Genomic DNA, 27,337 nt, shown 5'->3' on the forward strand with positions numbered 1-27,337 from the left:
ACGTATCCATCTTTCTTATTTGATGGTTAAAGATCGTAATTTGACACAATCATAATGATATAAATTGTGTCTGTTTACAATATGATCTTGCGAATATCGTATGTACTGTTTAAAATAATAGTATAATTAATAAAAAATTAATATTGTAAAAATGTTTGAGACCGATGATTGGGACCTTGATCAGGTAAATTTGAAATGTATTTTGTACATAACCCATGGGTAACATTTCTTAATGTATATTTTTAGGATTTCTTAAACGATATAGACGATAAAGCGGTTGAATTTTATTCTCAATCAGATAATCAAGAAACTGAACCAAAAAGGCGGAAGATAGAAATTTGCAATGATTCTATTTTTTCACCTGACAACAATGTTGATTTGGATGACAGAAAGGGTAGCAGTAAAGAGATAGTAAAATCTGATAAGAACAAAGAATCAAGGAAACATTTGATTCTTAGTATGTTTAATAAAAATGTATTGGATGAGAATGTTTCTCAGACTATATGCGAATCAAAAAAATCATGTGATAATACTTTATCAAATGTACATTCTGATATACAAAATCATAAAGATAATAAATTATCTCGAAAGAATTTAGTACTTGGTATATTAAAAAACAAAAATATTCAAGATAAAATTGTACAAAAGAACATAACACATGTAAATCCACCAAAAGTTGAACCAAAAATCAGAAACAATAATGATATAAATGTAAATCAGGGATTTAAAGTGCCTAGTAGTAATGGAATAAAACATCAGACTCTTAAAAATAACTGCCAGAGAGAAAATAGTTTCAACAATGTAAAATCTAAGTCAAATTCAATTAATAATTCAAGGAAGGAATTGCTGTGTAATATAATGAAGCCAGAATCTGTGAATAATTTAAAACCCAAAAATGATATTATCAAAAATACATTATCAATAACTAAGGATCAAGTACAACCTAATAAGAAGATGACATTAGTTAGAAAATTTCCTGGACCAGCTGGTTTATTACCAGATGATATAGATACTATTCCTCCTGTTTCATATTTGAATAGTTTAGAAGAAAATGAGAAAACAAATGAGGAAAATAATTCTAGCAAATTACCTGAATATTGTTCTCAAAACACAAAAAACCTATTCACAGAAGGTGCTTGGCAGTTAATGTTAGATGACTTGCCACAAGATTTCTTGAAAGGCTACGAAATTGCAATTGTGAAACAAATGGCAAGTACAAAGGGTTGCAGCAGCACAAAAGTTAAATTTATGGCAGGAATAATTGAGCGTATAGATCATAGTCACGAGAATCCTCCTATTGTTTTAAGAGATTTTACAGACAATATTCAAGGAATTGTTCATAGGGATATACCGCTTAAATATCCTGGCTTATTAGAGCCAAATGTTGTTGTACTATTACATGATGTAGGTTTATTAAAGATTTCTAGTACTTTCGTTTCAAATAAATATCAGATCTTAATCTCACCGTCAAGTTTACTGGGAATTTACACTAATAAAGGTGAGATAGAACGTACAGGCCATATGGCAGTAGTTCTAGAAAATGCTTCAAAGGAAGAAACAGGAAAAGAACAGACAAAAAATAAAGATTACGGTTTCTCCAAACTATCGAAAGCACCCTCGTCAATGACCGATTTCCAATTTAAACTAAAACACAGCAGCAACATTCAAGATTCATTAAGTTCTAAGAAGAGTACAGAAGATATTAAAACCAACAGTCCTAACACAAACAAAACAGTCGAAGCTGTAAGTGAATCAATGGATTTTGATATTGATCTTTCCTTTTCAATTCCCCCCGCTAAAATTACAAATTCACAAAATCAGAAGAATTTTACCGATTCAACATTAAAAAAACACGCGAATGAAAACAGCAAACAACCATTTGTAGAAAAACAGAAAGAAAGCACACATAATGATGACAAAGAGAGAGCTGAAAATTTACTGAAAGCATTAAAGAGGTTTTCTCCAAATATTAATCCAAAGAAACGTCTGCCATTTCATTCTAAGAATGTACAAATGGATGCAGTATTAACTAAACAAGTGAAACAAAAGGTATTAAGCGATTCATTTTCTGAACAAATGCATATTGATGACTGTGATGTAAATACATCACAAGAAAAAGTAGAATCAGTGGCAAAAGAAGTTCCTTCACCTTTTTGTAAGAAAACAGAAGGTGTACAGAGCCGTAGAGATTCCATAAGATCCAAGTTATTGCAGTTTAAAAGTCCTGAGAAGTTATCTCCTCCGAGCGTGGACTCTCAAAATGCATCAAATGTAAAACAGAACGACGAAACGCTTATAGAAAAAAAGATGCCGGAAACTTCATCTTTTTTTAATGATGTACTTGGTAATACTGAAAATGATTCCGACGATGAAATGTTATCTCAGTTGGATATGGACACCATTTTTAGTAATTGCAATTAAGAAAATTGAATATTTTGAAAGACTCAATATGTTTATAAAATGTTTTACACAATTGTATATACGAATTATGTATTTTGGTTTTTGTATGAAATATAAATAAAATAACGAATATGTACATTTTGTTTAAGATTAATCGTTATTTATTTAATTAAACGCTATTTTATCATTTTTCTTAATTGTAGATGAATCAATTAAGACTATCCAGGAAACTAGTCTAATTGAATAATTTATTTTTCCAACGTCACCTGCTATACCGGTAGGGTGCCGAAAGTGTTTGTTCAAGACTCAGATCAAGCCCAGTTTTTGTAGTCGGGGCATGCCGTCCCTGAGTCCGCGCGCTATGCGCGCTCTGATTGGCCAGTGTTTTTCCTTAATAATTCAAAAACGAAGCTTCGAACAACATTTTCGCAAAGGAAAATGTTGTTTAGAATCACTCCACCTACCACTCCCTTAAAGAATTAATTCTTTTTGGGACACCCTGTATATGCTATGTTTTTTTGCAGACAAGAGTCATTATACAAATTATAGTATTTATGAGAGAATTTCCTTCTCTGCAACTAAATGCTAATGAAATCGATGACTTTAATCGGATGATCAGGTACATCAACGTGATTACTTTAATTCTGTGGAATAATCCAAGAAACTATTAAAGTTACACCAACACGTCCAACGATTATTTCCATGTCCCTCAAGGTCGTATAAAATATTTTTTAAAGAAAAAAAAGTGAAACTCGAAAAGTCAGAAAATTTCGCCAACGATTCGAGGGCGTTTTGACAAGGGTTTGCGTTAGCAATGATCTCAATTTTGCTGACATTAACCTGGATATCAGCCCTCCGTGATCAGGAGCGTAGCATCGATGATCCAGAACCCATATTGGTGTGATCTCAAGCCATGCAACGTGCACGTATGTACGCCAATGCGAATCTATTGAATCAACCTTGATGTACCCTGATTATCTGATGTACATCTAGGTAGACGATCGTGCGATTATGAAGTACAATTTACTCACATTACAGGCATGAGACAGACATCTGTGTTACAATAAAATCACACGACACATCAGGTGATTCAGGTGAGAACAGATAAATTGACTGGTCAAGACTGGTCATCTGGAAGGATCCTCCTAAAAAAAAACATAGTACGACGATAAGAAAGAAAGAAAGAAAGAAACAACGATAGTAAAAGTAGTAATTACGAGACAATGATTTCGTAATTTAATCTTGTCTAGCGTGTATTGAACTTCGGTGAAGAAGTATCTAATCATTTGTACCATCATCTAATTCATAAAATCAATCGATACGACTTGTAAATTAAACTTTAAATTATCTGATCATAATTATGTTCTACGTGATATTTTGTTGCTAACATTTTAACATTCAATTTACAAAATTTCCTTTGATAATAAAGTTTATACGTATTATTAACGTTTTAACGAAGCAGAAAATTTTCGTTTAAATATATATTCTAACTGTTCGCATGAACTCGTTAAATAAACTGTCCTGTTTTCCTTTATCTATATGTTGCGCAATGCATTAATTAAATAATCGTCTTATAAATGGCAGTAAGCGATAAATAGTACATGTAAATAAGAAATCAAAGTTGAAAAAGAATATTTTTTTAAATAAATAATCGCATAAGTACACGTGTCGTTAGCGTAAAATTAATAGATTAATTTGATCTAGATTTCGTTGTGTAACGTAACAGGTTTACGATAAAACATGTTATGATTTATCGTTTCCTAAATTAGTAACAACGATCGTTAAGATTAGGGAAAACGGTAATGGAACAAGTTAGACTGTGTGTCTCGAGATAAGGGATCGTGTCAGGAATTCTTTATTAATTTCCGACGAATCAAATAAACAAGCTTATCATAGATTTTTGTGATATATTTTCACACGTATTCGTTTATCGCAAATATCGTCGATGGACAAATATCTGAGACTATATACTTTCTATATTTCAATATATCTACCATTGTACAATAACGTATAATGTGCAAAATAAATTTTTTAAAAAACCCGTAAATCATTTAACTGAAAACAAACAATACCATAGCCTTAACAAATCAAGTTGTTTTTCCTTGTCTAGACTACGTTTACTCAAATCCTTTGAACGATCATTCGCATTAATTATAGTTATATTATTATGATATTTTAACGCATCTCATTTGCAAGTATTAGATGTATGTTACCAAATAATTTACCATTTCGTAATATTCGGAAGATTTAGCAAAAAATACGTCGGTTTTTCGGATGTTTTTAAGTTGAAACGAAAGAAAAAAATGTCATACGATAAACTTGAGTATTATCGCGTTAAATTAGAATTTAACCCGTGCGCCACTGTCCTATTCAGAGAATCTATATAATATAATCCATAAACATACCAGATTCCCAGAATATTGGAATAACATAAAACGTAAGTATATACTCACAATATTTAAAAAAAAACAATTAATCAATTAACTCGTTACAAATAACACGGTCAAGTTTCGTTGCGTGTCGAATCGGTTACGTATTTTGAAGAAAACGTGAAGTGATCGCACCGCACGTGAACCACTACGCGAAATCTTCATTAACGCGCGTGGACGCTAATAGGCGCCCGAGTGCTTGTCAATGCATTGCGGGTACATGTAATTTCCAGTAACTACCATAACTCATTTTTTACCTGGAATGTTTCAAAACGAATGTTAAAAATTCGAATAACTGAGATTCTATCTTGTGTATCTTACCATTATACTCAATCTCGTCTTCTCATCGTAGATCAGTTAATTACCGAAGTACGTAAGTATTTTTTAGTACATATGTACTTGCACGGTATAAATACATGGTCAATCTTAATCGCGAATTAATTGAATGAATGATACCAAATGAATGACGTTGAACGTAAACCGATACACTGTAAAAAGAATGCGAACGTTCTCGAAACCGTTTTCGATAAGCTCATGTCCTTTACGGAGAATTAGTTCATCGGTTTGACGTAAATCGCGGCTTGTTGTGGAAAAAGAAGGTAAATATCGGCGTGCGATCTATCGGTAAGCTGTGCCGCGGGAAAAGTGAGCGATTGCCGATAGGGGGTACAGAGAGGGGATAAATTCGTGCAACAGAGTTCAGGAACGTTACAGAATAGTACAGTACAGCCGGGCGTACGGCGCGAAACACGCGAATGGTGTAACTGTTGAAATGATAAGGTAACTTTCGACGAGTACTAAAAAAAAAAAAAATATTACATACAAATTCGATCGTTCGATATTCCGAAACCGTCCCCGCCGGAAACGTAATCTTCAAGTTTTGTCATCGGTCCTTTTGCAGCTGTCGGCCTTGTGACACTTCCTGTAACACGAACACCTATCGTGACAGTCGGGCAGTTGATTTTTTTTATTTCAATCTCTCAGATTTTTTTCCACGCTTCCGGTGACACGCTCGAGCGCTTTTAATTTCTTACCTTGAGTCGGTAACTTCCGGTCGCGCCGTGTGACCGATTACAATTTTCCATGATAATCTGGAACATAGGACAATATTGTCTGTGAAATCTTACGCGATCTGTGAGGGATTAGTAACGACGAAAATTGAAAGGATAAAGGTCCACTGAGAATGCACAGATTCGTGTGTGCGTCTTGGATTACGTCCCCTCGAAATTGAAGGGATCGGATCAAGGAAAGCGCTATTAAAGGTTCGAGTAAGTTATAATTTTTATCGAAATAAAAATAGCACTCCTATCGATCGAGGTACTTGAAATATTTTCTATCAATGAAGGTTGAGATATAACTATTGAACATGTAATAAACTGTGTTTCTTCTGAGCAACCCTAGTCATTTATAGTGGTATGGATGGAATGCGTTTTTCATGATCTCGCAATAGTTCTTTTTTTTTTAAAGGAAGCACAAGATAAAAATTCCTTCACTCGTAATAAGAATTCTTTGATCGATCTGTTGTTCTCATTTTATAGAATTTCAACTTTTCCAACGACCTTCGTTTGTCACGTGTTCTAATCGATTCGAAACGATATCGGCAAATCGAAGTTCGATTGTTCGCAATTTTTTCGAACGGTACAGTGATTTATTCTAGTCACCTGCAAAAAGGAAAACGAAACTACCGCCATCAGTGAAAGTAGTTTAAACCGGCTTAAATTAGTACAATGAAAAAAATGTTGTTTTTGGTGCACCGTACTCCCCACCAGAACTGTCCTATTCCTTTCATTTTTTTTTTCTATTTTTTTATAAATCACTTTGCGAAAGAACGAGTTACAATCAATCCAAAGTTACTGGTGTCACGTTACGCAATGGTGTCTACCTAAAAGTATATATGTAGAGGCACGGGTTGCATTTCTAATGACACCATACACAGCATACTCTAGGAGGTATCATGACACACATTTCACAATAAAATGGAAATTGTGCGAAACCGATACCGGTTTCGCATAACAAGAAGTAAAAGTAATATATGAACATTGATTAATGATATTTATGAAATAACGAAGATGAGTAAGTCAAGGATTATAAAATGTCGATAGGGCAACTTTCGTCAAAAAACTTTCTTTTTTATCTCATTTTTTCTAACCCTTTAAGTAATGGGACCAGTCGAAAGGCTATAAGGTTAAAACGTTATTAGTAAATTTATACTCCTAACTTCGAAATTCAATGCGATAGTACTCATAGTTTTTCGCGAATATCTCGCAAATTAATCGAATCCGACATACAACTTAAAGGAAACAAGTTGCTTAAAATGATGAATTTTACGAAATCGAAGGGGAGTAGCTTTTCTACAAGTTCACCTCTGTTTTTTAATAAATTGAAGCGTACAGTCGCAGTTCACAGAAGCTCTTTAATTTCATAAGAACATTGAAACGCAGGATAAAAGAAAAGAACAAAGTAAGAACACTTGTTGGCAGTTCGGATGGAGAACACGAGAAGCGTGTTCGTAGTCCTTGACACTTATTAAACGAAAAAGGCTTACTCATCCTCTTTTCTCATAATAATAGAATTATAAAAAATCTTATCGTATAATCAGCTAATTATACTCGATGCAATTAGTATTTCTAATTGGCATACATATAGGTAAATTCATGCAAAGAAGTCCAAGAATTTCCTCTTCGCGTCTAACTGCTATTCCAACCTAAATTTCACCTCAACGCAACATTTTTTTTTTTTTAATATCTTATCAAAACATTTCAGAAGTATGTCGCATTTCCATACACGTTGCTTGCGCATTTACACTGCATATCTACGTTTGTACACATTTCATATCTGTATAATTTCTAAGGCTTGATGTAGTATTAGTAGAAGGAAGAGGTGAAACAATTTGTTTTACAATTTCGTCGCGGAAACATGTCATTGAATTAAATTTTTGTTTAATCACACAATGAATGCTACTTTTCCCGCTCAAACACGAGGCAGGTAATAAATTAACCTAATTATCTTGAAATAACTGATCGGTTCGCACACACGTGAATTTCGTTCTTGTTTTATTTCATTATTCAACCGGTTCGCACTGAAATCAAATATCGATGGTAAAAAGGAAGTTTATAACTTTTCTATTACAATTTGATCTCTGATTTAAATGTACCTTGAACGAGTACTTGAGATACACAAGCTGGGTCAGTGGCGCAACTATAATTGTTCGATAGGGGGGCTCTACAATTTTTAATTAAAAATGACTCTTCTTAAAATATTCAATAGATAAAAGTATGTATGTACAAATAATAAAATAAAACTCATCCCCAGTCTTTAAATTATGTTATAACAATTTCGTTCCTGATAAATTAACCAGTATGTTCAAGTGATTTATTTTATCTAGCTCAACCGTGTAAAATGTGGTATTTATTGCAGAACACTTTCTAAGCATTATTCCAGGTGTGAATTATAAACACGTTTACCTCGTCATTGAACGATCTAACGATTTACATTCGCGTAAAGAAATTGTACAAGGTCGATGATATTCTACGAAAAATAAGGAAAGATTGAATGTCACTAGTGTGCCGAAGGTAATATTTTCAAAGTACAGATACCATCAGTCTTTTTATTCACTAAGCTCACCTATGTTATAAATTTGGTCGAAAAATTAGAAACTAAGGAAAGAAGACTCAGGGCCGGCCCTGGGCCCCCATAAGACAACTTGAATATTAATCGATGTAAATGCAAATTTAAATTAGTTATACAAGCTTCAATGTTAATTTTATAAATTTTATTTGAGCTACTTTTTTTTATGTCGTATATGCGAAGGAGCCCTTTTTCGGAGCTCGCCTCGGACCCCCTGAATCTCAGGGCCGGCCCTGAGAAAACCACTCGGAATTAGCAAACTGAAGCATTAGATTAAAAAAAAAAAAAATCTTCATACAATACCCGATATTTTTTTGTTTACGCTTTTCTAATCAATTATAAGTCATTCTTTCCTCCATGTACCGTTTCGAGGTGTAACGAAATATCTCTAACAAGAAAGATGAGCTAGCCGAGCGCATTGTCTAAAGGATAGAATAATGATTTAATTAGTAGCTGGTCGCATGGATGGCCATCAATTATCTCGTTGCCGGGCTGTTCATTCATCTATGCTCGATCGAAAACTTGAATAGGAACTTGCATAGATTAGTCCATCCACGTAGTTCACTGTAATTTCGCCACTTGACTCGCCAACAATTTTATTGTGCCGACTGTGTAATTCAAGTGCACGGTCACCCGTAATCATATGTTCAGTGTCGAACTACCTATTTGACGTCTCTTTTGACCGTATCTTCTTTCATTATTTAACCTCATTAGTATTCTTTCCCTACGCGCGCCGCTTCGTTCCACGCCTGGCAACGTGATCATCACCTGTTCCTTTTCATTCACGTATACGTTTTGTTCATTCTGCACCGCGCGAAAAAAAAAGAAGTTCCACGAATAGACACCTGTTCCAGGAACACACACATAATTTTTCAAAAAAAATTACTCCTCTTTGTTACAGCATCAACTGGCGCAAACGGAGATCCTTATTTAACGGAGTCTCAAGTTGAAGGATAGTACTTGAGCACTTGAGTGCTTATATCATAAATAACTAAAGTTCGAAGTTATGACAACAACCAATGGTGAGTTTCTTATGGTCAACGGTCTATTGTAACGCGCGGTACACTTTTGTATATTTATGGATTTAGTGGATCACTGAGTTAAGATCATTTACTACCAATTTGGGGTTAACACGTTGAACGCCATGGAGGTCACCGGTGACCGGTTCCACAATTTACACACGCCTGAATAATTAAAAGAAAACGATAGAAACACATTATTTTAAGTAATATTGCTAGGGTACAAATAATATGAAATGGCAAATAGAAAGCTAGAAATTTGAAAACTAATTATTACTATTATAATTACTCTTAGTAATTAGAGTAATTTCCAATTTCACTGTGGCGTTCAACGTGTTAAGAGGCAAGGAACAACTAACTTAAATACACTGAACTCGAGTATAACGCATTGACTGATTTGGTGGACTATAATGAAAAATAGGAGAATGAAGAATTTTTTTTTAGACTTTGCACCGTCGTACTTAACCCTTATCGGACGCTAGCTTTGTATACATGATTCTTACTAGATAGTTTTGACGCGATACATCTTGTCTCCTCGCACGTGCCATACCAACGTAGCGACAAAATACTTTTGTCACGTCAGAGGTGACTTACGACCGTTAAGGGTTAACACTGTCGAAGCTTCCGCGTGTAAGCTGTAAACGTGATAATTTCCGACATTCCGTCAGCTTTTTAAAGGACGCTATCAGTTCAACTGTTAGTGTCCTTCTGCTTCCGATAATACTACGTCGGTAAAATATTCCTTTCCGACATGACTTGTACCTTCGAACCGTGTTAAATATAATAATGCAAAGTGTAACAACGACGAGCGATAAATCGATTACTCAATAGATTTACATACTTAAAATTATTGGCAAACATAGCCAAATATAATCGAACGAATTTAGTACAATATCTAATAAGTCGAAACAACGCCGGGAACAATTCAATTGAAAAATTAAATAATCGTATCGCACGTGTTAGCTGTGCGACAATGAATGTGTTAACAGTTTTCGAGGATGTGTCAAATTCGATCGTAATGTTTGATAATTAATTTTATAGCTTCTCATAATCAACTCGAGTATCGATAAACAGTGCCGTTATATTATTCGTCTAAATACATTATACATCAATCAAGCGAGACAATGAAATGTACAACTGATTGCAAACGACAGCTATCAAAGCACGTGTTCGACGAGCGACGCTGCAATGACAACATTCAATGAAACAGGGGTAAATCGAAGGAGTTTTGTTTACCAACGATAAGAGCAAATTGATTTTACGCGTCCCTTCTGTCGCGCGTGCAAAAATAGTTCTTTTATTTTCCACTCGAGATGCAATCGTGCCTGTCGACTCGATAACGAGCGAGAATTATCGCTACTTAATCGTACAATGTTTACCGAAGAATTATTGATTTTTTTGTAAGATAAATATATATAGATCTCAATGAGGGTCAGAACTTGATTCATTGAATGATAATGAAATAAATCTGTGCTGACGCTTTTATCGATGCTCTTATGTAAGGATCCCTGACTTCTTAAGATAATTAAAAAATACTCTCTAGTTAGATTGATCAAGTTCAACCCTCGTTCGTTTTGACTCAGCTACAGAAATAAAACGTTAAACAGCTGTAACTCTGATAAACATAATATTCATCAATCACAGAGTACATCAAAATATTTAACATAACATAAATTCATGTCATGAAATCATGTCAGACTTTCTACAACAATCTGTTAAATGGGTTCATCTGGATAATTAATCACTGTCACTTTTAAATATTAAAAATTCAGTTGCATAGGTGAATAACTAATCGCGACTGTTTATTTTTTGCCATAATTTATCTCGGGATTGTGACTCATGATTGTTAAGTAACTCATCAGAGTTTGAAAATAATTTATTGCGGCGAGCAATAAAGTCGATTCGATTTAATTACATAAGAGGTTCCTCGATATTTGTACAGCGTATTTTTTTTTTTTTTTGTGATTAGGGCTGAAGAATGACCAAACGTCGGAAGTGCAGTGGCAGAGGATTCACAGCGGTCAAGATGAGGATATGGTATGATTATAATTGATTCTATTCGCTGCAAAGGGTGTATAGCAGGATAAGATATAATTAAAGCTTGTGTAACTAATTTAGATTTGCATTTACATCGATTAATATTCAAGGAAATATTCTTGCATTCTTAGACGCAATATCGTCTTATGGGGGCCTTGGACCTTGGGGGACCCTAGGCGACCGCCTAGTCTGCCTAGGCCCAGGGCCGGCCCTACCGGGAGGGTTGAAATTTGGTGTATATCGATTTTTTTTTATAGCTCAATAAAATTGGTTTCAAAGGCAATTTTGACCATCTTACCCTGCTCTTCCCTTTGATCAGGGATTTAAGAATTGATATACCTTTTTTCAGAGAATCTATGGATTCGAGAAGAACACGTTGAAAAGTGTTCTAATATGTATTTCCTACGTGTTGACCGTCGGTTGGGTGAGACTCTTCTTCCACTGGTACCCACAGTTACACCTATATGCGACCCACAAAAAATGTCCCCTGAATCGTGCAACGAAATTGCTCGTAACCGTAAGAATCATCTTCGTTAGAATCCCTTTGAATGTAAAAAAACTGATTCCAGTTGTAATAATAATTAGAAAATTTGATGTAGGATAATTACCAAGGAAAATACAAGTCGTACTTCGTGACGGAAGTTAAGGCTATTTCTGCCAGAAACATTAGCAGGGAAGAATTATTGAAATATTTGGACTCGAAGGATGAGGAACTGATGGAGAAGATCAGATGTAAAATGTTGAAAATTAATTTAGAGAACGGTACGCAGTGCGAGGTGTTCGAGTACAAAGCGTTTTGGTGTAAGAAACAATGTTACGTCTGGGACATAACACAGAACACGTTCTCGAGATTAGTAGGTCTAGACAAGTATACATTATGCACCGATCTTCACCTCAATAATAATCAAGGACTCTCTAAAGAAGAACAATGCCTTAGGTACTGATAAGATAAACATCTCGTGTATCATACATTATATGTATTCATCTTTCCACGCTTTCAGGAGATTTACTACACGATTATAGTTGATCAATTATTCAAATGATTAGCAGATTTTCATTAGTTTTTTCAAAATTTTTCATTATACCCTTAGATATCATTATTAGCCAACCCGTATCTAAGATTGAAAATCTTTTGTACAGGCCAAATTGTAAGAGTTATCAAAATTTTTTTTTCCCCCTTCCGATCTGACCGAAAATGGCCGAGAAAGGGTTGGCTCTAGAGTGAATCTCGCTCTAGTTCACTTTAGCTTGTTGAAAAATGTTAAACATCTAATAGTGGAAATATGACTCATAATTATGATACACTTTAATTAGCTCTTATTTACAATCGAACCGTTCTCTGTTACAGACGTATCGTGTACGGAAACAATGAGATCCTTGTACCAGTACAAAGTATAGGGGTGTTGCTTTTATTAGAGGTTCTGAATCCGTTTTACATCTTCCAAGTCTTTACTCTGTGCGTATGGTTCGCAGAGAAGTACTTTTATTACACGGCAGCGATCATATGCATGTCGTTGTTTGGTATCATTAGCTCCATAATACAAACCCGTAAGGTAAAACGTTCGTCTCCGTACTGTTATCATACCATCGTGCTTAATGCTAAACGTGGAATCCGATTCTAGAATCAGATTAACCTACGTGGGACAGTTGCATCGGCAGGAACTGTACTCGTGCATAGAAGTTCTAAAGTATCCGAGAACATCCCGAGCAGCGAATTAGTGCCAGGAGATATCATAGAATTACCGAAGCATCAAGCTACTGTTATATGCGATGCGGTACTCTTAACGGGCCAGTGTATATTAAACGAATCCATGCTAACCGGTACGTCTCGAAAGTTGTCTACATCGTTTTGTAACAGAGATGAGCAACCTTATTTTACAACGGGCCAGCTACAAATTAAAAATATTCAATGTAAAATGAACTGAAATTCAGGGCCGGCCCTGGACCAAGGCAGACTAGAAATCTATGATGTCAAAAATTAAGTTAACACCCCCAGGGTACAACGAGACTGCGGGACACTGTAGGAATGAAAAAAAATCTTTGAAGGGCCGCAGGAGAAAGTGTGGCGGGCCGCGGGTTGCTCATCCCTGTTCTATAATATATTATTCATTGTACAAATTGCAGGAGAATCCGTGCCAGTGACGAAAACTCCTCTACCATCGCGTCACGTCTTGTACGATTCCAAAGAATGTTCCCATCATACCATATTCAGCGGCACCACCATTATTCAAACCAGGTACTACCCATCGTCCTTCATCCAAACATCACAAACGCTCGATGAATGTATATTAATTTAATTTCTTTATTAGGAGTTATAGCGATAGTCCAGTTTTAGCGCGGGTCATTAGAACTGGTTTCCATACAAGTAAAGGTAGCCTGGTCGCAGCTATTCTCTATCCGCCACCGGCTGATTTTAAGTTCGATCAAGATTCTTACAAGTTCATTGGTATATTGGCATTAATCGCGACGTGCGGTTTTATATACACTATCGTAACCAAGGTACTTCATTTTCATTCTTTATACAACGAATTGTAAATAAACTGAATGTTATATACACAGGTTTCCAGAGGAATCACAGCCGATGATATAGCGATAAAAGCCTTGGATATAATTACAATAGTTATTCCACCGGCATTGCCGGCAGCAATGACAGTGGGAAAACTGTACGCTCAAGCACGACTGAAAAGGGCACAAATATATTGTATTAGTAATAGAGTGATTAATGTATCTGGCAGCATAAATTGCGTGTGTTTTGATAAGGTAATAATTATACATAATTTAGAAATGTTTACTTTTACCAACGGTCTGAAAGGAAAGCTTTACGACTGAATATTTCTTGGTAAATATTTTATAAAAAATATTTAACCTTAACTAAAGAGTTATGAATTTTATAGACCGGCACTTTAACAGAAGATGGCTTGGACATGTGGGGCATTGTACCCTGTACGAATGGTGTTCTTGGTGAATCAGAGAGGACCATTCCTAAATTAAGCGACCATCCTCTTTTCGAGGGAATGTTAGTTTGTCATAGTTTAACTCTGATCGACGGTAAACTCTGTGGTGATCCTTTAGATGTTAAGGTACTCTTTCGTTCCATTCGCTTCACCTTCGTTATAAATATTATTTCATATAAGCTTATCGTTCACAGATGTTTGAGAGTACCGGATGGAAGTTAGAAGAGTCTGAACTAGAGCATTTAAACAAATATGATCTCGTAGCACCGACGATAGCAAAGCCGCCGAAAAACAACGGTTTCACGAAGAATATGAACGAGATATTTGAGATTGGGATAGTGCAACAATATCAATTCTCGAGCTCTCTGCAACGAATGTCTGTGATAGTACGCGTATTGGGATCAGAAACTTTCAGAGCTTACACGAAAGGATCACCCGAAATGATACTTAGCTTGAGCAAACCTGAAACTATACCGAAGGATATTATGTTTTGCTTGAAGCAATATACTGAACAGGGTTATAGAGTTATAGCAATGGGACGAAACGAATTGTCGGAAAGTAACAGTAAGGTAGATACATAAATTCTTACATTATCTTGAACAAAGATTTTACATTTTAAAAATTCCTACAGTATATTCGATGTTAATTGTGATACCTTTTTCTGTGCAGATTATGAAACTGCCTCGAGACGCGGTCGAGCAGAATCTTGAGTTCTTAGGTTTAGTAATTATGGAGAATAGGTTGAAAATGCCAACCATACCGATCATCAAGGAGCTAAGATCTGCTGGCTTACATGTATTGATGATAACAGGTACGCACCTTCAGCTTATTTTATAAAGCATTCGCTTGCCATAAAGGGAATTGATTTATTTCCCGTTCACTTTCAGGTGATAACATTCAAACTGCAGTAAGCGTTGCGAAAGAGTGTGGCATTTTGTCGCCGCACGAGTCTGTGATAGATGTGACTGTAGTTATGGAAGAAGATAAATCACAAACGAAGATTTATTTCAATGCTCAAGAGTTATCTCCCAAACTGGTACTTGATCAGAACGTTTAAAATTAATACCAAAAGGAAAAAGAAAATAATCATTTATTTTTTTTTCAGAGTCTTTGTGATAAAAAGATTGAAATATCAGAATTACATGATATAGAACGAAACATAGGCAGTACTAATTATCGGTTCGCGTTAACGGGTCAGTCGTGGCAGTTACTCCGCGAATATTATCCGGACATCGTGGCGAAGATTTGCGTACGCGGAGCAATATTTGCCAGGATGACTAGCGATCAAAAGCAACAATTAGTGTTGGAGTTGATGCAACTCGGTTATTACGTGGGTACGGCATTTTAACATTTACCCCAGTTAATTGCGTTATACCTTACAAATGGTTATTTCAAAACGTTTCGCAAACATTGCAGCGATGTGCGGCGATGGTGCTAATGACTGCGGTGCTCTGAGAGCGGCACACGCGGGTATATCTTTATCCGAAGCAGAATCTAGGTAATGTTTGTCACGCTACAGAGAATTATATAACAATCGTACGCGATTTCAACTTTCATTTCATACGACAATTTTAAAGCGCATAATTTTTTTTATGTTAACATGCAAGAAACTGAAACAAATTGTTTCCTTCATCTTTAAGTCCCTCTTTTTACGATGCTCTTCGCGAAGACACAGATAACATCAGTCGATAAAATTAAAACTCTCTGGTTATGTTAAATTTTGAAGGAAAAATTCGTCCCAGTTTTCAGAATTATTTTATGCATTTTAATATCAATATTTAACGATACTTGTTTCTTTTTCAGCGTTGCGAGCCCTTTCACATCCAAGGTACCTGACATCACTTGTGTTCCAAAGGTAATAAGAGAAGGCCGCGCGGCCTTGGTGACATCGTTTGGAATTTTTAAATTTATGGTCACTTATTCCCTTACAGAATTTTTATCCGTTATCATTCTCTATTCGATCGATTCAAATTTAACAGATTTAGAATTCCTTTTCATCGACATATGTCTGATCGTTAATTTTGCCTCGTTCTTCGGGAAAACACGGGCGTACGAAAAGAAGCTGGTTAAAAAACCACCGATGACTAGTTTGTTAACATTCACGTCGATATTTTCATTATCCATTCATATGTTGATAATGACAATTTTTCAAGCAGCTGCTTATTACGCGGTTCGCTTGTTTCCTTGGTACACCCAGTTCGTTCTCACGGACGAGACCGGGTACACTAGTTACGAAAACTATTCCGTTTATTGTGTCTCGATGTTCCAATACATAACAATGGCTATAATATTTTCGCGAGGTAAACCGTATAGAAAAGCGATTTACACGAATATTGCATTCGTATTTTCCATTATTTTATTGACCATCGTTTGCGCCTATATCACAGTTTATCCAGCACAGTGGGTAATAAATTGCCTTCAATTACTTCTACCTCCGACCTACGATTGGAGGATCATAATATTGGCGCTTGCCTTGGCAAACTTTGTCATTTGTTTCTTCGTTGAAACGTTTATAATAGAATATATGATTGAGAAAAAATTCAGAACACATTTCTATAGGGCTGAAAAGTCTAAGAAAGAATACTTAAGAGTTGAACAACAATTGAAAAACGATTTGAGTTGGCCACCGCTTAGTAAAGAATTACCGACTTTGCCATTAACGCCAAGCGTAGAAAATATCATGAATGTCCAATATACAGTGGAACAGCCTTACGTAAAGAAAACTGAAAAGAATCTGAACGGTACTAAAGTTCATCAAACGATAGATCAAAATAAGGAGAATAATGGATTGTACGCCTTTGATAATTATACTTTTGAAGATGATGAATTAACAAAAAACACAAACATGATAACTAGATTTTAAACATGTACTTTGAAGACATTTTTATATCTGTTTCTGTTAGTTTACAATACCAGTATTTGTACAGAAGTATTATGGAATACTTATAAAACTGTGAAAAATATTACTATAAATCCGCACAAAAAATGCAAGATGTACGATGATGTATTTTTAATAATCCTCAAAGCGTATAATTTAACGCTATTGACGATTGCATTCTAGTAAAAAGTCTCTCAAAATTGTTAATTTATTAAATCTTTTAAAATAAATTATCTCTTATACCGAGTTTTAATAAAAAAAAATTTGTATGTAAAATACATATATTTATTTTGAAACGGGTATTTTTTACTTAATAGAAAATTTGACCGTCTAAAAAATAAAATAAATTACATATCATCAGACGGGATTGATTTTCATCATCAGATCCCATAATTTGAATTTTTTTAGCATTTTCTGTAATACAAATAATAGATAAATTATGTTTAGTGTATGAACAATTATAAAAATATTTTTTTAATACTTACCTATAATATCATTTTGATTGGCGACAAGTTCTTGTTGAATCCAATCTCTGTACCGCAGTACAATTTTATTTATTATTTGTACCGTATTTTCATGTATTTTCGGCTTTAAAAGAAGATTTGGCAATGTCGAGATGAAATCCTTAAATGCAATTTCCCTGTAATGTAACACCAATTTTTGTTGAAATTTCAAGTTTTCTTTTAAAAATATTTGAAATTATAAAGTGATTACCTATGCAGTTCATGTAAAGTATGGTCTAACATGATATCACTAATGAGAGAAAATAATTGTAACTGCATGTCCTTTGATTGATTACAACATGCATTTACAACAGATTGCAGAGTTTCATTCAGATCAAGGTGATTCTTGTACCAAATTTTACTTGCTTTTAGAAACAACGTTCTTAAAACTTTAGTCAACAATGGTAATACAGTATTATTTACACTCGGCCAATTTTCAAGTTTCTCTGTACAAAAAAAGAGAAAGTTAATTTCTAACTACTAATTGAAGCACTAATTTCAAAAATAAATTTGATCATACTATTTAAATATTTAATGACAGACGTGCAATAATTTTTATTCAATCTAGCTACAGTCTTGTCATTACTATGTATAGATGTAAACCAAACATAAATCTGACAAAGTCCTAAATTATACTCTAAACAAGAATCCTGTGATTCATCTAAAGAAAAGTCTGCTTGACGTTTTCCTTTTCTTACAGAAGGCACGTATCTTCTAGTTATCCCTAATTTGCCATATGGAAATTTCGAAAGCAAACTTTTTACATAATTATTCTGAAAATTACTTTTAAACCAAAATTTCATGTTTACATCGCATTCTGTATGTAATATGTCTATACATTCAGTTATTAATTGTATTATTTCTACAATGCTTTTTAATAATTCAGAAGCTTCTGTTGAAATTAAAAGGGCAGAATTATCTGTATGTTTCTCATCCGGGCACACTTCGATCCAACTATCAAATATAAGTGGCATTAACAGTTCTATGTATTTCATAAGTTCCTCAGCTTCTAAACTTGTTTCAGCAGTATTCTCCTTCGAATTGTCATCTTGTTCAAAATCAATGTCACAGTGTTGAAAATTAGCATTCATGTAAATGGGAATATATCCAGTAGTTTTATCTACATGTATAACTTGTGCAGGCACATTTGAGTTAACAGTTTGTTGAGATTTAAAAAAGTTAACAATAGAGCTGAACATAGTAGCAAGCCTTTCCAACACTCTTATTCTCCATCTAACATTAGTGTTTTTAGAGTTTAAAGTAGTAACTAATTGCCTTCCAGGTCTTATTTCAGTATGTAATCTAGAAATCATGTCTAAAAAGTTTGGCAATATTTTGTAACTGTTTCTTGCCAAAATAGTGCTACAGTTCTGCACCAGTACATCCCAAAAAAGTAGAGAATCCTCTTTGATGCGTGGATCTATGTGTGTCATGGCACATCTCAAATATGAGATTAAAACATCACAATATGGATTAAGTTGATCATTAGAAATTGGACCAAGAATTAGACTTAAAACTTTTAAAGAATCGTGTCTTATATCTTTCTCTTTATCAAGGGACAATGCACAAATGCCTTGCAACAAAATTCCAAACTGTGAACTTAATAATTTTAATGAATGCTCTGATAAAAGTTCTTTCAGTTCTTTCACAGCATCTTGTCGGACTGTTGAATTATGATGTTGAAGACGTGATAACAGCTCCTGCAAATTAAATATACATGTAATAGAGAATCATATACAGTTTCATTAATAAGAATAGCTTGTAATATTACTTTCACATTGAGCTTTCTTTTGCTAAGAATCTCTGTTTCATCCCGTTGTTTTAATTGTTCTCGAATAACGATCTTTTTAACTTTAAACGATGGATCAGTGACATTCAATCCTTTCGGCAAATTTTTGGTCTTTTTTGCTTTTAGTTTTACTTTGGCCTTTTCAGATTTTAAACGTTTCATATGTTTATTACCCTTACCCATGATTATTTATCTGACAATGGGATAAATTTCTGCTAAATAATATCTAATACGAATTATTATATAAATCGTATACATATGTTACGTTGCGATACTCAAACACACGTTGTGTTTTCAAAATATTTTGGAGATTAGAAAGATTATGTGAGGTTATGTAGCCACGAGGTTCGAATACTTCAAAGTCAAATACGCATCTGCAGTCTAAAATGACATATCAAACGTGTATAGCCCATGCTGACTTAGTAACAATGTAAATTTCGCATATTTTAAAAAAATAATTCGTAACTGTACGTGAATTATCTATTCAGTGATAAAATTCATGATTCACGAGTAACAGAGTGACTTTAGATATATCAAAACCTATAACAGCATTAGGTTAAGCTACTTCGAAAATATTTGTGCGTATGTAATAAATTGTTAATTAAATTATACATATTTGTCATGACGATGCAAATTTCTTAAACAAAAGGTAATATATATCTTTTTTTAAATATTGTTTAACACATGAAAATTAATGGCATAAATATTAGCTTTTTTCTATTGAAATGTTTAACTGACATTTATTTTATTTTTGCCTTTTTTTGAATTTTTTATCCAACCAATAATATGTTCGTAACCATATTATAGTATAGCTCTTTATTTATAATACCATAATGAAACAGAGTAATTGACACATTACTGAAATGTTTTAATAAATAAAAGCTGAAACATGCTAAATTTAATATCAATTTAATATAAATAATATATGTAATTTCAAGATTTATGTTGTTCAAATAGAAAGTAAAGATAAGATTTCATTTTTCTAAGCAATCACAGCAATGAAGCTTATATAATTGCATTATGATCAGATAATACTTTAACTATTATAAGATTGCAAATGGCAATAATGATTTTATATAGAAACATACATAACATATTTATATACTAAAAATAAAATAACCGATACTAATATATTTCATATAATTTTTCAGGTTCTTCAATTATAAAGTAATTGAAGCTTTGAACATCATTAAATTTCATATAATAAATGTATGATACACAAAGATAATGATAAATAAAATAGGCAACATAATAGGAAAAAGAGAAAACTTATGTTAAATTAACAAAAAAGAGACATTATTGATTTATTTATCTTTATAGTATTTTGACAGTATATTAAAATTAAAAATGAATACAACGTTTAGTTACTGTCCTCCAAATATAACGTTCACAGACATTTGGGTACAACATGGCATGTCCAAATGTTTTATGGACACTGTCAGTACTAGTATAATTTCCTTATATTTATTAATATTTGGTACAATTCAACTTGGGATATACCGAAAATATGGAACAGAAATTAATGCAGGATTATTATCAAAGAGTAAATTGTATATTGGACAAAAGTTTTTCTTATATTTTGTTCCAATACTTAGTATAATCAGGATAATTCTGCAAGGAACAATTTTGGATGACAAAAAAATTTATGGCTATATGGTAAGGATCTCAAATATCTTGACTAGTTGCTTTTAACAATGTTTAACTACCTTATTGTTTTAGATTCTGACAACAGTATCAACTGTAATTGTTTATCCATATTCTGTATATATATTAAGGGTAGAGAGGCACAAGTTATTACCAAGTGTGCCACCGCGTGGTCATGGACTTGTATTATTGGGTTTTTGGACTTTAGCATTTGTTTCAGAAAATCTTGTTTTTGTTAATATTGGAAGACTTGAATGGTGGTTTCATTTAAATACGTAAGAATTAAATACATTTATAACATATTTCACATATGTAATTACATTCTTCTATTGATACTGTTAATAGAGAATCTATATTTACATCTGTACCTAGTAAGATATTTCTTATGCGTGTTTGTGTGTGCTATTTACAGATTAACAGACCAGATTGAGATGGCACTGTTCATTTTACGTTACGTTAGCAACCTCATCATTTTTGCTCTAGGACTCAAAGCTCCAGGAATAGCTGGTACTGTAGACAGTGAATACAGTAATCTACCTGATGGTCCAACTACACGGCCACGATATTATCAAGGTGTAAGTCATTAAAATATAAACATTACTATATAATTTAAACACAGAAATTTATATGTTTATTTAAATATTGGTAATTTACTGTTTTAGAGACCTGTGGATAACACTTCCACATGGAAAAATGCATGGTATAAGATCAAAACTTTGTCACCGTTTTTGTGGCCAAAAAGTTTTATGCTCCAATTGCGAGTCATATTTTGCTTTGGATTACTTATAGCAGGACGTTTAATAAATCTATATGTTCCAATCTATAATAAAAAAATTGTTGATAGTGTTTCTGAAACTCCTATAACATTCAGGTACATGAAATTCTTAATAAAAATTTGAATAATACATGAGAAATTATAATGTATGGGATATTTGTATAATAGGTGGGATCTTGTCCTGACATACGTGGCATTCAAATTTCTACAAGGTGGTGGTACAGGTGGTATGGGAGTATTGAACAATTTAAGATCATTTTTGTGGATCCGTATACAGCAGTATACGACACGAGAAATTGAAGTGGAATTGTTTAGGTAAACTGTCTCATTTATGAATTTATTTTAGAAATTTTATAATAAAAGTTTTAAATTTTACGTAAACTTTCCTCCAGACATTTACATAGCTTAAGTTTACGATGGCATCTTGGACGAAAAACGGGAGAGGTTCTAAGGATTATGGATCGTGGTACAGATTCTATAAGCAATCTTTTAAATTATATTATATTTTCAATCATACCAACGATCGTTGACATTATTGTGGCTGTTGTGTTCTTCATTATTGCTTTTAATAAGTGGTTTGGCTTAATCGTGTTTCTAACGATGAGCCTCTATATAGGTAAACATATTTTTACAAAAAAAGTATCGTAAAATATTATCGAATAATTAATATTCTTTTATGTATTATTTAGCGGCCACAATCATGATTACCGAATGGCGAACCAAGTTCCAAAGACGCATGAACTTAGCCGACAACGCTCAAAAAGCACGAAGTGTTGATAGCTTGCTCAACTTTGAAACTGTTAAATATTACGGAGCAGAATCATATGAAGTAGATAGCTATAGGAAGGCAATATTAGAATATCAGGTTGAAGAATGGAAATCAATGATCACACTGAATATTTTAAATACTCTACAAAATATAATTGTTTGCAGTGGTCTGTTAGCTGGATCATTGCTTTGTTTGCACATGGTTGGTATAGAACCATATTTAACTACTCTAAATTAAATAAATAATGGACTACATTTAAAAAATTACATTGTAGGTTGTATATAACGAAGGTTTAACAATTGGTGATTACGTTTTGTTTGCAAGTTATATTATTCAACTTTATGTACCTCTAAATTGGTTTGGAACTTATTACCGGTATATATTGACGATATGTTGTATTAAATTTTTAGCTGTATTTAATATAATTGCTTTTTTTATATGGATAGATCTATTCAGAAAAATTTCGTTGACATGGAAAATATGTTTGATCTTCTGAGGGAAAACGAAGAAGTAATTGATGCTCCAGGTGCTGAACCATTGGTAGTAAAACATGGTCATGTGGAATTCTCAAACGTATCATTCGGCTACGCTCCTGAGAAAATTATACTAAAAAATATTAGCTTTGTTGCACCAGCAGGAAAAACTATTGCTCTGGTTGGACCATCAGGAGCTGGAAAATCGACCATTGTACGATTATTATTCAGGTTTTACGACGTGGAACACGGTGCGATTTTAATTGATGGACAAAATATTAAAACCATCACTCAAGATTCCCTGAGACGCGCGATCGGTGTTGTACCTCAAGATACAGTATTATTTAATAACACCATAAAATATAATATTCACTATGGCCGTATCGAAGCTGTGGATGCAGATATAATAGCAGCTGCTAAGAATGCAGATATTCATGAACGAATTCTATCATTTCCATATGGTTATGATACACAGGTTTGTATTTCTTAGTAATGGAAAAGATGTTTAATAATATTATAAATTAACATTGTTCAATTTCAATTATATAGGTTGGTGAAAGAGGACTTCGTTTGAGTGGCGGAGAGAAACAGCGCGTTGCTATCGCGCGTACGATATTAAAAGAACCAGCAATTGTGCTTCTGGATGAAGCAACGAGCGCGCTTGATACTCAAACAGAGCGTAATATTCAAGCGGCATTAAACAGAGTCTGTGCTAACCGTACAACTATCATTATAGCGCACAGATTATCCACGATCATACACGCTGATGAAATTTTCGTGTTGAAAGATGGAGAAATTGTAGAGAGAGGAAAACACGAGGAACTTATTTCCCATACAGGGATCTATCATTCGATGTGGCAAGCGCAATTACAGAACGATCAAGACGTCGTTGATGTTCCAAATGAAGATACCAATGCAACAAATTCTTAACCACTTTTAGCAAAACCAATCTTATTTGTTGACTTTGATAGTTAAAATTAAAAAAAAAAAAAAATATGTACTTGTTCCTGACAATTAACAATTCATGTTAAATTATTTAGAAAACTATCATGTTTCATCACACGAAATAGGTTTCTCAGTTACATTTCCATGTTAAATCAATCTTTTATTTATACAAAGCATAATTTCATAAACATTTACTAAGGTACTCAATGTATGTGCTGATAAAATATAATTTAAAATTTTGGATAGCTTATAGCTTTATTCTGCTGTCTGTTCATCTCCTGCTAGAGGTTGAGGTTGAATTGTATTTATCAATGCTCCATCTGGTACCCATCCAGATTCGTCGATAGGATCTGTTACAGTTTCTTCATTTGCACCCCAGTAATAATAACTTGTAAAAAATATCCATAGGATAGTGTGTAATACCTAATAGTGTAAGAAACTGGGTAACAAAAGTACTTCCTCTTTGCTTTCAATAACATTTTTCCAGTAGCGATACAGGTATGATTTACTTATAAAAATAATAAAAATTTACTTTGAAAGCGATTTTCGTTTCTTCTTTAACCATATTGAGAATATCCGCGTACTGTGTGGTCCTCTTAAGTTTAAATTTTCAATTCATTTGGAGGTATTTTAACATGGTAAAAAATTTTGTATGATTTAACATGACAGATTTTCTATTAAATTGTTAATTCAATCAATTTGAACGCTAAATACATATACTATATATAATGTTTGCAAACAGCTGATACGCGATTATCTAGCTTTAGCTGAGGCTTCTTGTGATGCATGTAATGTGTGTCAAGATGTTTGCACGGTGATAAAAAAAAATATATATCAAGTTTATTGTTTATTTATTTTATTATGCGTGCATCGAAATGAACAGCCTTGGTTTGAGTTTAATTTTAAAAATGGGCTGTATATGCTCCAAGGAAACTATCACGGTTAATTCAAGAAATTATGTAGTTCGTGAACATCTGGGAGAAGGGCAAGTTTTATACAAAATAAGTTTTCATAAGTGACTATGATATACTTTAGAAACATATGTTAATGTATTTTTTGTATCAAATATTTTGTATTACCTAATACCATTATCATTAGGATAAATTTTATTGTTATCCTAATTAACCTTAGTCTACCATATTTTTCATAGAAACTTCATGGTATAATATTTCTAACGTTGTTATAAACATTCTTGACATTATGTGATGGGATTAATTGATTTTTCTGTATGATTAATTTAATTTAATTTTCATAAACTTTTAGTGGATTTAGTACTATATTATTAGTCGAAGATACATCAACTCATAAGAAGTATGCGATTAAGAAGATCATCTGTCATGGATTAGAGGACCAGAGATTAGCTGCAAAGGAAATAGAATATCATAATCTTGTTAAACATCCGAATGTAATAGAATGTATTGATTCTACTTACAAAGGAACAGCTGATCCGGTTATTAATGCTACCAGTGAAGTATTAATTGTATTACCCTATTATCATGTAAGTTACAATATTATTAATAGGGTTATAGTCATAAGTTATAGTTAATTAACAAAAAGTTTCTTTTCCAGAGAGGAAGCCTCGCAAATGAATTAGAAAGACGCGCTAAAAATAAAGATTACATGAGTCCACTAGAGATTTTAAATATTTTTATACAAATATGCGAGGGTGTAAAGGCATTTCATGAAGCAAAACCAGAACCTCTTGCTCATAGGGACTTAAAAACTGCAAATATAGTTTTAGGAGATGGAAATACACCTGTTATAATGGATTTAGGTATAATCATCTTGTAGAATATAAAATAAAAAATATATTGTTGTGTCATTAAATTGATTTCATAGGTTCAGTAGCTCCAGCTAGAGTTAAAGTATGTGGATCACAAGCAGCTCAAACATTGCAAGATCAAGCAGCTGAAAGATGTTCTATGCCTTACAGAGCACCAGAATTGTTTAATGTTGAAAGTTACTGTATGGTAGATGAACGAACGGATATTTGGGTAAAATTAATGTTATTATTTATATATCCTTCCATAGATTACTTTATTTATTGTAAATATTTATCTTTTTTCAGTCTTTAGGCTGTATTCTTTATGCACTGTGCTATTTTAAGTCACCATTTGATACTGTATATGAAAGAGGTGATAGTGTTGCCTTAGCTGTTATAAGCGCAAATATTACATACCCAGAGGACACTCCATATAATGAGGTTCTGTACCTTTGTTTAATTCCATGTAATTGATGTTTCAGAATCTAATATTTGAATTCTAAATTTTACAGGACATGCAAACTCTGATTTTATCAATGTTGAAGGTGAATCCTATGGAACGTCCGTACATATATAGTGTTATAGAGAATGTACATGATCTTATTGCTAAACTAGAGAACAGAGCATAATCATCTACAGAGCAATAATTTAAATATTTATGTACAGACAATTTTTGATACCTATATTATGCACACTTGTTTAAAAGCTTCATTACTATGAAAAAAAGGGAAACGTGATTTATATAATGCAATAACATAGAATAGAAATTTTTACCAGAAGAACTGGGAACGCTTGCATTACTTAAACATATCATTTTGAGATGCTGCATACTTAAAAGAAAGGAAGAAAAATATTTATAGGAAGTTAATTTTTCATCAATAAGATTTCAAATATATTTTGAATATGTAAATATAAATATTTTAATCAAGAAGTCCAAATTACATCATATTTATATGATGTTATTAATGACGTAACCGCGATAAAGTATTTTAACACAAGTTTGTGTTACTGGACAAACGTAATTGTTTGTCCTTTCATAGAAACTGACTTGCATATACGTATATTGTATAACATTCACATATAAAATACAGTTTTATAAATTGAGCACTTTTTATAAAAATATGTAAAGCTACATGTGATTGGAATATGTAAATACAGTGGTAGTATGTATCACTAAATTTGATAGAGGTATGTAAATTATAAAACAGTATAATTTCATATGATTTTGTGCACCATTTAATGTAAACATTTTTCGTGATATTATTATTTTTATATAATTCAGTATTTTTTTTTCATTTCTATTTATAGGAGATAACAAAAATTGTCATAATAA

The 27,337-nt window shown here is 33.1% G+C and overlaps 5 protein-coding genes and 1 long non-coding RNA gene across 10 annotated transcripts; 4 read left to right on the forward strand and 2 right to left on the reverse strand.

The window, feature by feature from the left end:
- Positions 1-7: 7 nt before the first annotated feature.
- LOC117604580 (uncharacterized) lies at positions 8-2,536 on the forward strand. Of its 2 annotated transcripts, none has more exons than XM_034324833.2 (2): positions 8-184; positions 247-2,536. In XM_034324833.2, the coding sequence occupies exons 1-2, from the start codon at positions 152-154 to the stop codon at positions 2,419-2,421; spliced, it is 2,208 nt and encodes a 735-aa protein (XP_034180724.2). In that variant the 5' UTR covers positions 8-151; the 3' UTR covers positions 2,422-2,536. The 2 variants fall into 2 exon arrangements, with proteins under 2 accessions (XP_034180724.2, XP_034180725.2); XM_034324834.2 differs by having other exon boundaries at positions 41-184; positions 299-2,536.
- A 2,967-nt stretch (positions 2,537-5,503) lies between these two features.
- On the forward strand, positions 5,504-17,329 carry LOC117604574 (polyamine-transporting ATPase 13A3). Of its 4 annotated transcripts, none has more exons than XM_034324816.2 (18): positions 5,504-6,097; positions 8,247-8,401; positions 9,358-9,478; positions 11,445-11,512; positions 11,862-12,029; positions 12,112-12,449; positions 12,861-13,065; positions 13,135-13,333; positions 13,637-13,748; positions 13,822-14,011; positions 14,072-14,272; positions 14,407-14,592; positions 14,661-15,035; positions 15,136-15,277; positions 15,354-15,502; positions 15,572-15,800; positions 15,883-15,964; positions 16,270-17,329. In XM_034324816.2, the coding sequence occupies exons 3-18, from the start codon at positions 9,463-9,465 to the stop codon at positions 17,327-17,329; spliced, it is 3,720 nt and encodes a 1,239-aa protein (XP_034180707.2). In that variant the 5' UTR covers positions 5,504-6,097; positions 8,247-8,401; positions 9,358-9,462. The 4 variants fall into 4 exon arrangements, with proteins under 4 accessions (XP_034180707.2, XP_034180708.2, XP_034180704.2 ...); XM_034324817.2 differs by having other exon boundaries at positions 5,504-6,091; XM_034324813.2 differs by lacking the exon at positions 8,247-8,401.
- A 245-nt stretch (positions 17,330-17,574) lies between these two features.
- LOC117604582 (testis-expressed protein 10 homolog) lies at positions 17,575-19,819 on the reverse strand. The gene is made up of 5 exons (XM_034324837.2): positions 19,619-19,819; positions 18,368-19,547; positions 18,059-18,293; positions 17,830-17,984; positions 17,575-17,758 (listed from the first exon to the last, which is right to left on the reverse strand). Exons 1-5 carry the CDS (start codon positions 19,817-19,819, stop codon positions 17,655-17,657), a joined length of 1,875 nt encoding a protein of 624 aa, XP_034180728.2. The 3' UTR covers positions 17,575-17,654.
- Positions 19,820-20,146: 327 nt separating this feature from the next.
- Positions 20,147-24,341, forward strand: Hmt-1 (ABC transporter ATP-binding protein/permease Hmt-1). Its single transcript, XM_034324824.2, has 11 exons — positions 20,147-20,285; positions 20,788-21,292; positions 21,356-21,555; positions 21,693-21,855; positions 21,943-22,151; positions 22,224-22,370; positions 22,448-22,671; positions 22,745-23,025; positions 23,099-23,199; positions 23,271-23,772; positions 23,847-24,341. The coding sequence occupies exons 2-11, from the start codon at positions 20,984-20,986 to the stop codon at positions 24,225-24,227; spliced, it is 2,517 nt and encodes an 838-aa protein (XP_034180715.1). The 5' UTR covers positions 20,147-20,285; positions 20,788-20,983; the 3' UTR covers positions 24,228-24,341.
- Positions 24,342-24,447: 106 nt separating this feature from the next.
- Positions 24,448-24,961, reverse strand: LOC143305480 (uncharacterized). The gene is made up of 2 exons (XR_013062454.1): positions 24,775-24,961; positions 24,448-24,665 (listed from the first exon to the last, which is right to left on the reverse strand). It is a non-coding gene; the product is annotated as an uncharacterized LOC143305480 (long non-coding RNA).
- A 17-nt stretch (positions 24,962-24,978) lies between these two features.
- On the forward strand, positions 24,979-27,335 carry LOC117604589 (serine/threonine-protein kinase 16). Its single transcript, XM_034324850.2, has 6 exons — positions 24,979-25,227; positions 25,506-25,740; positions 25,812-26,016; positions 26,082-26,236; positions 26,311-26,445; positions 26,517-27,335. Exons 1-6 carry the CDS (start codon positions 25,118-25,120, stop codon positions 26,631-26,633), a joined length of 957 nt encoding a protein of 318 aa, XP_034180741.1. The 5' UTR covers positions 24,979-25,117; the 3' UTR covers positions 26,634-27,335.
- Positions 27,336-27,337: the final 2 nt, after the last annotated feature.

This window comes from Osmia lignaria, chromosome 7 (assembly GCF_051020975.1).
Source record: "Osmia lignaria lignaria isolate PbOS001 chromosome 7, iyOsmLign1, whole genome shotgun sequence".
Taxonomy (NCBI): Eukaryota; Metazoa; Arthropoda; class Insecta; order Hymenoptera; family Megachilidae; genus Osmia; species Osmia lignaria.